General features: G+C 39.9%; 1 protein-coding gene across 2 annotated transcripts in view; it reads left to right on the top strand.

Annotated features, from left to right (window-relative positions):
• The window catches only part of dock1.L (dedicator of cytokinesis 1 L homeolog), a 269367-nt gene that overhangs the window by 66297 nt on the left and 190153 nt on the right, over positions 1-12917 (top strand). For both annotated transcript variants that reach the window (XM_041568646.1, XM_018225171.2), the window contains exons 14-19: positions 606-730; positions 4219-4317; positions 4460-4532; positions 5726-5829; positions 7868-8051; positions 10402-10499. In XM_041568646.1, coding sequence (XP_041424580.1) covers positions 606-730; positions 4219-4317; positions 4460-4532; positions 5726-5829; positions 7868-8051; positions 10402-10499 — 683 coding nt within the window. The remainder of the gene's footprint in view (positions 1-605; positions 731-4218; positions 4318-4459; positions 4533-5725; positions 5830-7867; positions 8052-10401; positions 10500-12917) is intronic.

The following is a 12917-nucleotide window of genomic DNA, read 5'->3' as shown; positions in this document are numbered from 1 at the left end:
TGAAGGAAGCACAATGTAAATAATAAATATACTGTAAGTAAAGTTTATTTTGCTCAACTAACATGATAGAAAAATATTTCTTCGGGTGACAGGTCCCCTTTAACTGATTAAAATGCTTTCTGGATAATGGGTTTCCAGATAACGGATCTCATACTTGTATGACTTACAGTTAGGCTTCGTCACGTTCCTGTCATTGTAAAATGGCATCCTATTGGCAATTATTTCCATATCCAAACGTCATTCAAGAAGAAGTCTGTTTCAAAGGCCATAAGTGTTGTGTTACCTCCCCCCCATTACACCATATCACTGTGATGCAATGTTGCAGCCCCTACAGTACTGTTCTTTCACTTATATGAATGTTTTTTATGATATATATATATATATATATATATAATACACAAAAGCCATGAATATCTTGTAAATTATATCCTTATAAACGGTGAGTTCTGATGTCATCAGTTATAAACGGTGAGTTCTGATGTAATTTCTGTCACATGACTCACTGAAATTTGTGTATTATAATAATTCACTATATATATATATTTAATATGTGTGTATATTATGACCGGCCTCTTATACTTTTATTTTTCTCATATTACTCTTAGGTGATGTGCGCAATGACATATATGTCACATTAATTCAGGGGGACTTTGACAGAGGTAACAAAACTGCTCAGAAGAATGTAGAAGTATCACTTTCAGTCTTTGATGAAGATGGAAAAAGATTGGAGGTAATATGGATTATTTGCTTTCAAACGTGACACCAGAGCAGAGAATTTACACACTGCATTCTATGCAGAGGCTTAAAGGAACAGTTACTCCAAAAAATTAAAGCGTTTTAAAGCAATAAACATATAATATACTGTAAAGGTGACGGCACATGGGAAGATTAGTCGTCCAGCGACAATTCTTCTCTATTGTGGGCGACTAATCTCCCCGAAATGCATACGAATTGGCATATGAATTGCTTCAGATTTCCGAAGTCGGCAGAAGTTTCTTCGTGAGGCAACTTTGGGTGACTTTGGAAATTCAAAGCGATTAGTATGCCATCCCGCCGGCGATTTGTTTTCTTGTCGGCAGGAAGACATTTCATGGGAGATTAGTCGGCCACAGTAGAGAAGAAGTGTCACTGGGTGACTAATCTCCCCGTCTGCCACCACCCTTAGGCCACAGACACGTGAGGATATTTGCATAGTTTAAAAAAAAAAAAAAGCCTACCACTGCGTAAATACGCTAGCTGTTTCAACCTTTGGCAGTGGCACTCTACTCTTTTGCGTATTTACGCGGTGGTCAGGTTGCGGTGCACACCTCGCCGAAAGCACTGCAAATATGTGTGTCCGGGGCCTTAGCATGCACTGGTAAAAGCTGTGTGTTTACTTCAGATACACAACTATAGTTTAAATAAACAAGCTGCTGTGTAGCCATGGGGGCAGCCATTCAAGCTGGTAAGAAAGTAGAAAAGGCACAGATCACATAGCAGATAACCGATAAGCCCTGTTAAATACAATGGTGTTTTATCTGTTATTTGCTATGTTATCTGTGCCTTTTTTCCAGCAGCTTGAATGGCTGCCCCCATGGCTACACAGCATCTTATTTATATAAACTATAGTAGTGTTTCTGAAGCAAACACACTGCTTTTACCAGTGCAGCGCAACAGTACATTATATTTTAATTATTTTGATACACTTTCAGTTTTACTGTAGAATACTAGTAACTTACGCAGCCATGTACAATCATTTCTTACAAACAGGGGCCTTACAAAAATTCAGTAAATTCAACGAAAAAAACAATAGGGTTACAGAATAGAAATTGGATTGGAGGGCCCTACTCAAAATAACTTCCAGTCTAAGGGTTAGTTCACACGAGGAGATTCGGGGAGATTTTGTCGCCTGGCGACAATTTGCCTCTTCTTCTTGGCGACAATCTCCCCGAACTGCCTCTGCCTGTCTTTCCATCTGCTATAATGAAAAGTCGCCTGCGCTAAAGCACACGCAGCGCTGCGTTTTCAGATGTCGCCCGAAGTTGCCTCACGAGGAAACTTAGGGCGACTTCGGGAAATGAAGCGCTGCGTGTGCTTTAGCGCAGGCGACTTTTCATTATATCAGATGAGAAGACACGCAAAGGCAGTTCGGGGAGATTGTTGCCCAGAAGAAGAGGCGATTAGTCACCAGGCGACAACATCTCCCCGAATCTCCTCATGTGAACTAACCCTAAATGAGCCTTTTCTATTGTGCATGGTTTTTCCAAATGATCTGATAAAGAGCGGTTTCATGCAGAATCACGAGAGAAAGGCTCCATAGTGGTTATGCCAATTCCTGTGTGTAAAATATTGGCCCTCGTTCTGCTGATGCTGCAAATTATTGCACAGAGTGTAAGAGAAAATAGCTTATGTATTTAGAGCAGAACATTGCATATTTGCATCTCTACATGTTCACTGAAGCTGCTGTATTGTTTCTTCTGGCTGGTGAACACAGTTGCGTGTCTTGCTTTTTTTGTGAATAAGTGCACATAGTTGTTTATTTCTTAGTTTGTATGTTGACCTTGTGTTTGCGTGGGTTACCTCGGGCTGCTTCTATTTCCTCCTCCCCTCTTAACACATACTGATAGGTTAATTGGCTCCTGATTGAATTAACCTGTGTGTATGCATGTATGAAAACTCCATTGGGGAGGAACTGGACATACTCTGCCTGGAGAGACTGGACATACTCTGTAGAACATTCTTGGAACGAGATATAAATGATAATACAGGTATGGGTTCTATCATCCAGAATGGTCGGGACCTGGGAGTTTCCTGATAATGGATCTGTCGCGACACCTTGCCGCGAGAAGACGTGGGCTTAGGGCAGGACTCACACAACACAACTCCTTTAGGAATTGCAGCTCTTTATTGTAACATGGCAATGTCAATATCACAGGTTTAGATGGTAGCCAGCCGGCATTCAGTAGTTCTGCTTGTGGATGATTCCAGGGCTGAGCACTGCTATTGTTGGTTACTGGAACATGTGGGTACAGCTCTGATGGTTTATAGCTGGGCAGTCTCTGTTATCCTCCATGTATGTAAAAAGACAAACAATTTAGAATTTTAGGTAGCCAAATTTGTAAGCCAGAAAGGGAACAGCCCCTGTCGCAAATGCAGAACAGGCATTGATTCCTTCTGCCAACCACAAAGGCAGCTTCCAGAAGGGCCCATTACATGATAGGCCAGGCGGGCCATTATAGGGACCAATCTGGCCATGAGTTGTAATTAGGGTTGCCACCCGGTCTGTATTTTACCGGCATAGCCGGTAAAACACCTGCCAAGGCCAGGGCTGGTGTTACAAATTTACCGCCAATGTAGTTGCCGGTAAATTTGTAATACCCCTAAAAAAGGCCCTTTACCTGCCCCCAATCCGAGCAAAACGTACCTTTTTAGCTGCCTTCTGCCCATCGTGTGCTGTGGCTCCACCCCCTTTGACGTCACAGCCCACCCCTTTTGTTCCTGGCGCCACCACTAGCCGGTGACGATGATTGGTGACAATCATAGTTAATACTGCTGGGCCAATGGGGTGCCATTTGGGGAGCATGCCCAGTTTAGTCTGAATGTAGGATCCAGACAGTACATTGCTCTTGCATAGGGTCATGGGGCCAATTATGTGTATTTTGCAATAGTAAGCAATAACATAACATTTGACATTTTTTTTCCTCCAGCTTAAAAGTTTGTTTTATCACAGGATCTTTCCATAATTCGGATCTTCATACCTTTAGTCTACTAGAAAACCACGTAAACATAAAATAAACCCAATAGGCTGGCTTTGCTTCCAATAAAGATTAATTATATTTTAGTTGGGATCAAGTACAAGCTACTGTTTTATTATTACAGAGAAAAAGGAAGACAGCATTCTGTAATTCTGAGCTTTCTGAATAATGGGTTTCCAGATAATGGATCCCATACCTCTATTATTTCCCCTAGCCAGAGTGGGGACTCTATTAGCCTTTACCTCCAGCGTGGGAAACATTTTTTTCCTAATAGATGCCATTTGATATACCAATAGTGTTCTTTAGCTCTGCTTTTTGCAGCACATCTCTGATCCCTTTGACAAAATAAATTGCATGAAATTCTTCCTGGTAAATATCCAAAATTTTCAATTTTACTATTCTGTTCTGAAGGCAGTGAAACCAGAAAAACAGGAAAATTTATGAGAGTTTAAATTTCTCACTCTCTCTTTCTCTCTTGCCCAAGAATGTTATTTACCTGGGGGCAGGCGATGAACCCATTTCCGAGTACAAATCCGTTGTGTACTATCAAGTGAAGCAACCCCGATGGTTTGAGACTGTAAAAGTAAGTATATCGTCCTTCTGCTGCTGCAGTTTGTGCAAATGTTACGGTTGTGACCGTTTAAAATATATCAAGCATGGTTTTGATACATGGATAAAAATTCAAATTTTTCTAATTCTTCTGATGTTGTTTTTCCTCTGTAAAGGTTGCCATCCCAATTGAAGACGTGAATCGTAGCCATTTAAGATTTTCATTCCGCCACAGATCATCCCAGGACTGTAAGTTACAAATCTGTAAATCTAAATCGGTCATCTTAAAGGAGTAGTTTGCCTTACAATTATTATTTTTTTTTGTGATGTAGACAGTGATATTCTGAGATGGTTTGCAATAATCTTCATTTCTTTTATGTTTATGTGTTTTTCTAAGGGCAACTATACCCCAAAACATTGCAGGTCTATATAAAATACATTGCATGAAACAGCCTATATGTAAAACACTGCTTCATCTAAATCATTTTAATAAAATGTAGTTGTAGTTTGTGCCACAATCTTTAAGAGAAAATCTTCAGTTTTATGTACTAAGGCCCCTCACATGCCTCACTGTGCTCACACACAAACCAAGGGCACACATACGGTCATATGAAAAAGTTTGGGAACCCCTCTTAAGTCTTTGTAGTTTTTTTTATCGTTGGCTGAGCTTTCAAAGTAGCAACTTCCTTTTAATATATAACATGCCTTATGGAAACAGTGGTAATTTAGCAGTGACATTTAGACAGGTGCATAGATTTGGGCACCCCAACAGAGATATTACATCAATACTTAGTTGAGCCTCCTTTTGCAAATGTAACAGCCTCTAGACAAAATCTCTCCAGTTCAAAATCTACAAAATCTCTCCAGTTCATTTAAATTTGATGGCTGCCAAGCATGGACAGCCGGCTTCAAATAATCCCATAGATTTTCCATGATATTCAAGTCGGGGGACTGTGACGGCCATTCCAGAATATTTTACTTTTCCCTCTGCATAAATGTCTTTGTAGATTTCGAAGTTTTTTAACAAGGGCCCCAGTCACTGAACTAGGCACACAGCCCCACAGAATGATGGAACCTCCACCAAATTTGACCGTAGGTAGCAGCTGTTTGTCTTGGAATTTGGTGTTCTTCTTCCACCATGCAAAGCGCTTTTTGTTATGACCAAATAACTCAAATTTGTCTCATCAGTCCAAAGCACTTTGATCCAAAATGACTGTGCTAGTAATATAAATAACAATCAAAATGTAGATTCGAAAAAGCAATAGTTTCTGGCGGGCTGTCAGTGACTCCCATTCAAAGGAAAAAAAAAACCCCATCAACAACAAAAATTTAGAAAACTAAGAAGCTGTTCTGAATGAAAGCGAACTACATGTTTATAGGGAAGATGTTCTATTAAATTGTTTAGTAACCCCATTATTTTTTCTTTTTGCCTTTTGATGCAGCTAAAGATAAAAACGAAAAAGCATTTGCTGTCGCCTTTGTGAAACTGATGAGATATGATGGAACAACGTTAAGGGATGGGGAGCATGATCTGATAGTTTACAAGGTAACATAACCTAATTCCAATTTTTGAACTGACCAGATTTCAGAAAGACAATACACAGAAATCCTTAGGGTCAAATGATCGGAAATGACCCTTTGGTGGGCAAATAAGGGGGAATTTCCTGTTGTAAAATTGACTGATCACTTAAATCTAAAGGTAGCCATACATTATAAAACCTTGCTGAATGAGCAGATTAAAAATTTGTCAAAATGCATTGGTCTGTGGACGACCTTTTCACGGCGAAACTTGGCGAAAAAAAAATTCCAAAACGGGGGAAGTTCTGCTCATTTGGCAAGGTCTTATAATTAGTGATGGTTGAATCTGACGCTTTTTGCTTCATCGAAAATTTGTCAAAATGCATTGAAGTCTGTGGGCGACAATTTTTTTTGACACACAACAATTTTTTTTCACCTGTTAGACTCTATGGGCGTCATTTTCACTGCAAGATTTGTCAAAAAAAAAATTCTCATCACTACTTATAATGTACTCCCACCTTTAGATTTAAGCTTTCAGTCAATTTCCCAACAGGGCGAAGTTCTGCTCATTTGGCAAGGTCTTATAATTAGTGATGGGTGAATCTCACGCATTTCGCTTCATCAAAAATTTGTCGAAATGCATTGAAGTCTATGGGCGACAACTTTTTTTTGAGACACAGCTAATTTTTTCTCCTGTTCGACTCTATGGGCGTCATTTTCGCTGCAAAAATTTGCAAAACATTTTTCTCATCACTACTTATAATGTACGCCCACCTTTAGATTTAAGCTTTCAGTCAATTTCCCAACAGGGGGAAGATCCGCTCATTTGGCAAGGTCTTATCATTAGTGATGGGTGAATCTGACGCATTTCACTTCATCAAAATTTTTTCGCAATTCATTGGTCTATGGGCGATCATTTTTTTTGACGCACAACAATTTTTTTCACCTGTTAGACTCTAGGGGCGTCATTTTCACTGCAAAACTTGCCAATTTTTTTTTTCATCACTACTTATAATGTATGGCCACCTTTAGGTAAAAGCTTTCAGTCAATTTCCCAACAGTTTTGCCCAATATATACCGACTATTTCACACTCTTTTCTGGGCATTTATAATGAATAATGCAGATAGTCAACATGTTAATCCTGCAAAATATTCATTTTCGCTGCAAAATTTTGCCCAAAAAAATTCTCATCACTACTTATAATGTATGCCCACCGCTAAATTTAAGCTTTCAGTCAATTTCCCAACAGGGGGAAGATCCGCTCATTTGGCAAGGTCTTATAATTAGTAATGGTTGAATCTACTTATAATGTATGGCCACCTTTAGGTTTAAGCTTTCAGTCAATTTCCCAACAGTTTTCCCCAATATATACCAACTATTTCACACTCTTTTTGGGCATTTATAATGAATAATGCAGAGAGTCAACATTTTAATCTTGCAAAATATTCATGGCCACGATGTGTGGCCTAGTGATCCATCTGATTTTACTATGTGTGGCCAACATCATGCCTTTGGCACAATAGGCCTTATTATTATTAAAAATTGTGAGTGGTTCCCTTAGAAAAAAATGTTGCATATAAACGTCAGTTAGTCTAAGAAGGTTTTATTAACGTGTATTGGCTGGTTGTGTAATAATATACTGCTAACTCGCTGCTACGGTCTGTCTGATGAGATAATGGGAGGTGTGCATTTCAGATGACTCCTTGTTTTTACCAGTGATTTAATGCGTATGATTGATATAACAATATTATGAATCATAATACGAAAATGAAAGCATCACAGTAATTAAGAGCATTTTTTCCTACATATCGACGAGAGCTGGCTGATGTTAGCAATGAATAAAGTATTTGTTTTGCAGGTTCCCCGCACTGTTTAAGTGCACTGTTTTCCAGGGAACTGAACATAATTACACACTTCCCACTGCTTAAGGAACGCAAGCACAACCCATTGAGTTTTGTCACCCCAGTAAACTGCTAAATCACTTTAAACCTTTGTGCTTATTAGATTTCTGCTTTGTATTAGCCATCCTAGTTCTTGAATATTTTATCATGCTGTTGACTAATAGGCCGAGGGAAAGAAACAAGAAGATGTGGGAACGTACCTCAGCCTTCCTTCAACCAAAATTGAACTGGAAGAAAGGGGACACTATACTTCCGGGAAAACCATGATTAATCTGGGCAATTGCACGATCAGCAAGGATTCCTTCCAAATATCCACACTGGTCTGTTCAACTAAACTCACTCAGAATGGTATGGTGAATTCCTTGTCTTATATTCTAGAAAATGTGTCTTTAGGATAGAGCAGGGTTAGGGAACCCTTCTTATTCTTGATGTTTAAAGGAGAAGGAAAGGCTAAAAATACATAAGCTTTATCAGAAAGGTCTATATAAATACACCAGTAAACCCTAAAAGTAATGCTGTTCTGAGTCCTCTGTCAAAAGAAGCACTGCATTTCTTTCTTCTATTGTGAACACATGGGCTTCTGTATCAGACTTCCTGTTTTCAGCTTAAACCTCCAGGGCTAGGGCTTGAGCATGCTCAGTTCGCTTCTCTTCCCCACCCTCCTCCTCCCCCTCCCTGTTGTAATCTGAGCCCAGAACTATGAGTGAGCAGGGAAAAACTCAGGCAAGAAGTGGTCACACCAAGCTAATATGGCAGCTGCTATCCTAAACAAACAGAGAGACTTTCTAGAGCTGTTTACTCAGGTATGGTAAAGCATTCTACAGAATAAATATAGCATTATAGCTTTCACTATTGTGGCTAATCTATTGTAAATAAACTGCTTTGTTTTCCTTCTTCTTTAAAAACTAGCATCTTCCAAAGTTGGTTGAATTAAGGTGAAGAACTGGGAAAAACTTGGCCAAATTCTAAAGGCGAGGTCACACTTTTTACGTTGCGTTTTTAAAACCGCGTATTTGAGCGTAAATACGCATTAAATGAAGCCCTATTTAAAATAATGCATTATAGCAATTCTCACAGGGCACTTGTGAGCCAACATCCACCACGCAATGCCAGTATTTACGATTTTTTTAGCATAAACGCCAAGGCAACCCATGAAGCCTGTCAGATCCGTAGGTTTGGAAATACACTTTGCTGAGATACGCCGCCGAACAAGATGAATTGCATATATACGTATTGGCGGCGTTGTATGCTGTTGAAGTAATTACGCTGCATATTGACACAGTCCGGCTACATTTTACATGTAAATTGCTTTTCCGCTTGGCTTTTTTTCACAAAAGTTTAGTAAAATTCTTTTGAGTGGAATAATGAAGAACCAGAAATGCATGTTGGGAAAAGAAAACTACAGGCTAAAAAACACATATTATCGTGTGCGTGTGGTTTCGGTTGAGTATTTACGCTTGATCGCACATTTTTAAAAACACCCTGTGTGACCTTGCCTTAAGAAGAATTCAACGCTAACTAAAGAAAACCCTACCCCCTTACCCTACGTAGACCCCCCTCCCTCAGCCTAGTGCTACCCCGGGGATATGCCCTAACTTTTTACTTACCCCTCGGTCAGTGGCGTAACTAGTTGTTACTGGGCCCCATAGCAAATTCAATTTAAGGCCCCAAAATATTGGCCTATTTTACCAAGATATATTAAAATTGCTAATTAATTAGGGTCTCACTGGGCCCCCTACACTCCTGGGCCCCCCTGCAACCGCAGGGTCTGCTTCCTCTATAGTTACGCCCCTGCCCTCGGTGCAGATTCAGGGATCGCAGTTCATGGCAGCCATCTTCCGGGTCTTTGTGTCTCCTTCTGGTACTTTGGCAATTTCCGTCTATTTCGGCGCTTGTGAAATTGTCGCAAACCGGGAAATTGGTCCAACTGCACATTCGCCGGTCTCAGTCTCAGATTACTGAAGACCCGGAAGATGGCTGCCGTGAACTGCGATCCCTGAATCTGCACAGAGGGGTAAGTAAAAAGTTAGGGCATTTCCCCGGGGTAACACAAAGGAGGGGGGGTCTACGTAGGGGTTTTTTTTTTAGTCAGCGCTGACCAGCTGACCAGCGCTGACCCAAACTGAATTGGAACCCTTAAATTTGACTTTAATCCTCTGGACACCTAAAGATTTTTTTTTTCTTTCACAAGAAAACATTTTTCTGAAAATTTTATGCAGGTTAGTGTTCGGATAGGGAGCAGTATTTGGCCAGATCTTTTGCATAGGTTTCAGTATTTAGTTGAATCCAGAAATTCTGGATTCACTGAATCTCTATTTAAGGCTGTTATTATAAGGGTAGCCTATTCCTGCTGTATGAAGTCGAACACACATGGGCTGTATATGCGACTGTCTCTAGTAGAAATACATTTACTATATGAGGAAGTCTGACAAACAGGGAAGTAACACAAACCATCTTTCATCTTGGAACCTAAGATATGTAACACTGTTTTTTTTGGTGACTTGGCAAAACCCATTTGTCTCAAAAGGAAATTCCCCTTCCTTCTCTGTAGAACAGGCAGCTGCCCCTGGCTTGCTACTGGAAAATACAGCAATATATTATACCTTGAGAGCGTACAATTAAAGTGCAGCTAATAAATATTGGCATTTTAACAAGTGTTCTGCTCGTTCTTTATGAGTATGGATTGTTTCTCTTGCAGTTGATTTGCTGGGTCTCTTGAAATGGCGCTCAAATACAAATTTGCTGCAGCAGAATCTGCGGCAACTGATGAAAGTTGACGGGGAAGAAGTCGTTAAGGTAATGTGCTAATAGAGTTGGTATTTACGGAAACCAAGAGTAACCTTGTAATTAAAAAAAAAAAAACTGAGCTTTTATGAGTGTCTGTTGGAACAATTAGGGAAATTAATGATGCTATCACTTCCACCGTCCAAGTGAATGGTTTCCACTGTGGGGAATCTGTACAAATGGCTGGAGGGCCTAATCTGAAGGCTTTAAGTGTCAGGGCACACGCTCAGATTCGGGGAGATTAGTCGCCCGGTGACAAATCTCTTCTTCTTCGAGGCGACTAATCTCCCTGAACTGCCTCCCTCCGGCTAGAATGTAAATCGCCGACGGGATGGCACTCGGAGCACTTTGTTTTCCAAAGTTGCCTGTTCAAGTGCCATCCCGCGGGCGATTTACATTCTAGCCGGCGGGAGGCAGTTCAGGGAGATTAGTCGCCTCAAAGAAGAAGAGATTTGTCACTGGGCGACTAATCTCCCCGAAACTGAGCGTGAGCCCTGACCCGTAAAGCCTTCAGATTAGGCCCTCCAGCAACTTGTACAGATGCCCCACAGTGGAAACCATTCACTTGGACGGTGGAAGTGATAGCATCATTAATTTCCCTAATTGTTCCAATTTTTAGCATGGATGTTCTTTTATATTTTTTATTTTATTGAGTTATATAGGAGTGGGTAGCAGACTGGAGAAAATACTTGATTTGGTTAACGCTTTCTGTTTGGTCTCACTACTAATTATAAGCCTACTGTAAAAATTAGACTTGCAGAATTAAAGGAGACATTTAGGGGGTTATTTATTAAAATCTGAATGTTAAAATCTTGAAACTTTTTTTAGAGGGGAAAAAAAACATGGAATTTTTCCAGATTTTGTATTCCCAGATGCTGCAAAAATCCTGAATCCACAAATCCACCTTCTCAGACCTGTCGAGGTCCTGTATAAATCAATGGGAGCGGCACCTATCTCAATTTGAAGTTTTTGTAGTCTGCGATGGGCTTAGCCAGAAAATCAAAAAATTCGAAAAAATTAAAGCAATTCAGGGAAAAAAAGCCCCAAACATTTTAGCACTTTGGGTAAAAGCCAGAAAAATTTGAGTAATTCGGGTTTTCGCTCGATTTTATCAAGTTTTTCTGTGATTAGATTGATTTTTTTATTAATAAATGAGCTAAATGAAGGCATGGGAGTTTGGTCATGGTTTTTTTTTTTTTTAAATAAAATATGAGATAAATTCAGATTTTAGTAAATAATCCCCTAAGTGTGAAAAACAAGAATCGGCAGCTAGGCTGACCCGATAGGGAACTGATGCATGTCTTTGCTTGTGTAACTGCAGGTCCATGATTGGCTATCCCCTCTTAACTCTGCTTCTGGCAGGCACTGTTAGGACACCCCACCCCTCATTTAAAGGACCAGTAACATCAAAAAAAAGTTTTTTTTATTATACTTCAAAAAAAACCCCACCAAGACTAATTAAACTTTAAAATCGCAGTCTTTATTAAGAAATAACTTACCGAAACTCCGCTTGCACTCCTCTTCAGAAAAGGCGATCCATCGTGCAGCGCTCGATTTATCCTCCCTGCCTTCCTTATAGGAGATAGCCAGGGAGGAGAAATCGAGCGTCGCGCAATGGATCGTCACCGTTTCGCCTTTTCTGAAGAGGCGCACAAGCGGAGTTTCGGTAAATTTTATTTTTTTAATAAAGGCTGCGATTTTAAAGTTTAATTAGTCTTGGTGGGGTTTTTTTTTTGGTATGCTAACAATTTTTTTTAAAAACATTTTGATGTTACTGGTCCTTTAAAACACAGACAGGGACCATACAGATCTATAGGAAGCTCCAATAAAGTGTCCATTTTTGAATAGTAATATTAATTTTAAGCCCCAAGTAAAGCAGCACCATATGCAACTCATTATTGCCTACAATATTAGGTTTTTACGTACACTATGGGGCAGATTTATCAAGGGTCGAATTTCGACGTAAAAAATACTTCGATATTCGACCATCGAATTGAAATACTTCGACTTTGAATATCGAACGATTTTAACGTACGATCGAACGATTTTACTTCGATGTGTGAAGACTTAGAAAATGGTTGTAGAAGGTCCCCATAGGCTAACATAGGACCTCGACCTTTGGCGAAGTATTGAAGTCGAAGTTTTTTTTTAAAGAGACGGTACTTTGATTATCGAATGGTCGAATATTCGAACGGTTTTTTCTTCGAATCTAAGTAAATTCGAAGTCTTAGTATCCTATTCGATGGTCGAAGTATCCAAAAAAATTCCCCTGAATTCACTTTGACCCTTGATAAATCTGCCCCTATAGGTCTCTTTTAATATTTGTGTGCAAACTGCTGGTACATCATTAGTGTTGTTTCTGATATTCATTGCGTGGCCTGCTTCTTGAATGCCTGTGTCTCCCAGCCTGGCGGAAACCCCCCTCACCCT

This window comes from Xenopus laevis, chromosome 7L, assembly GCF_017654675.1.
Source record: "Xenopus laevis strain J_2021 chromosome 7L, Xenopus_laevis_v10.1, whole genome shotgun sequence".
Lineage (NCBI taxonomy): Eukaryota > Metazoa > Chordata > Amphibia > Anura > Pipidae > Xenopus > Xenopus laevis.
The sequence above is the reverse complement of the archived record's forward strand: the minus strand, read 5'-3'. Positions and strand labels throughout refer to the sequence as shown.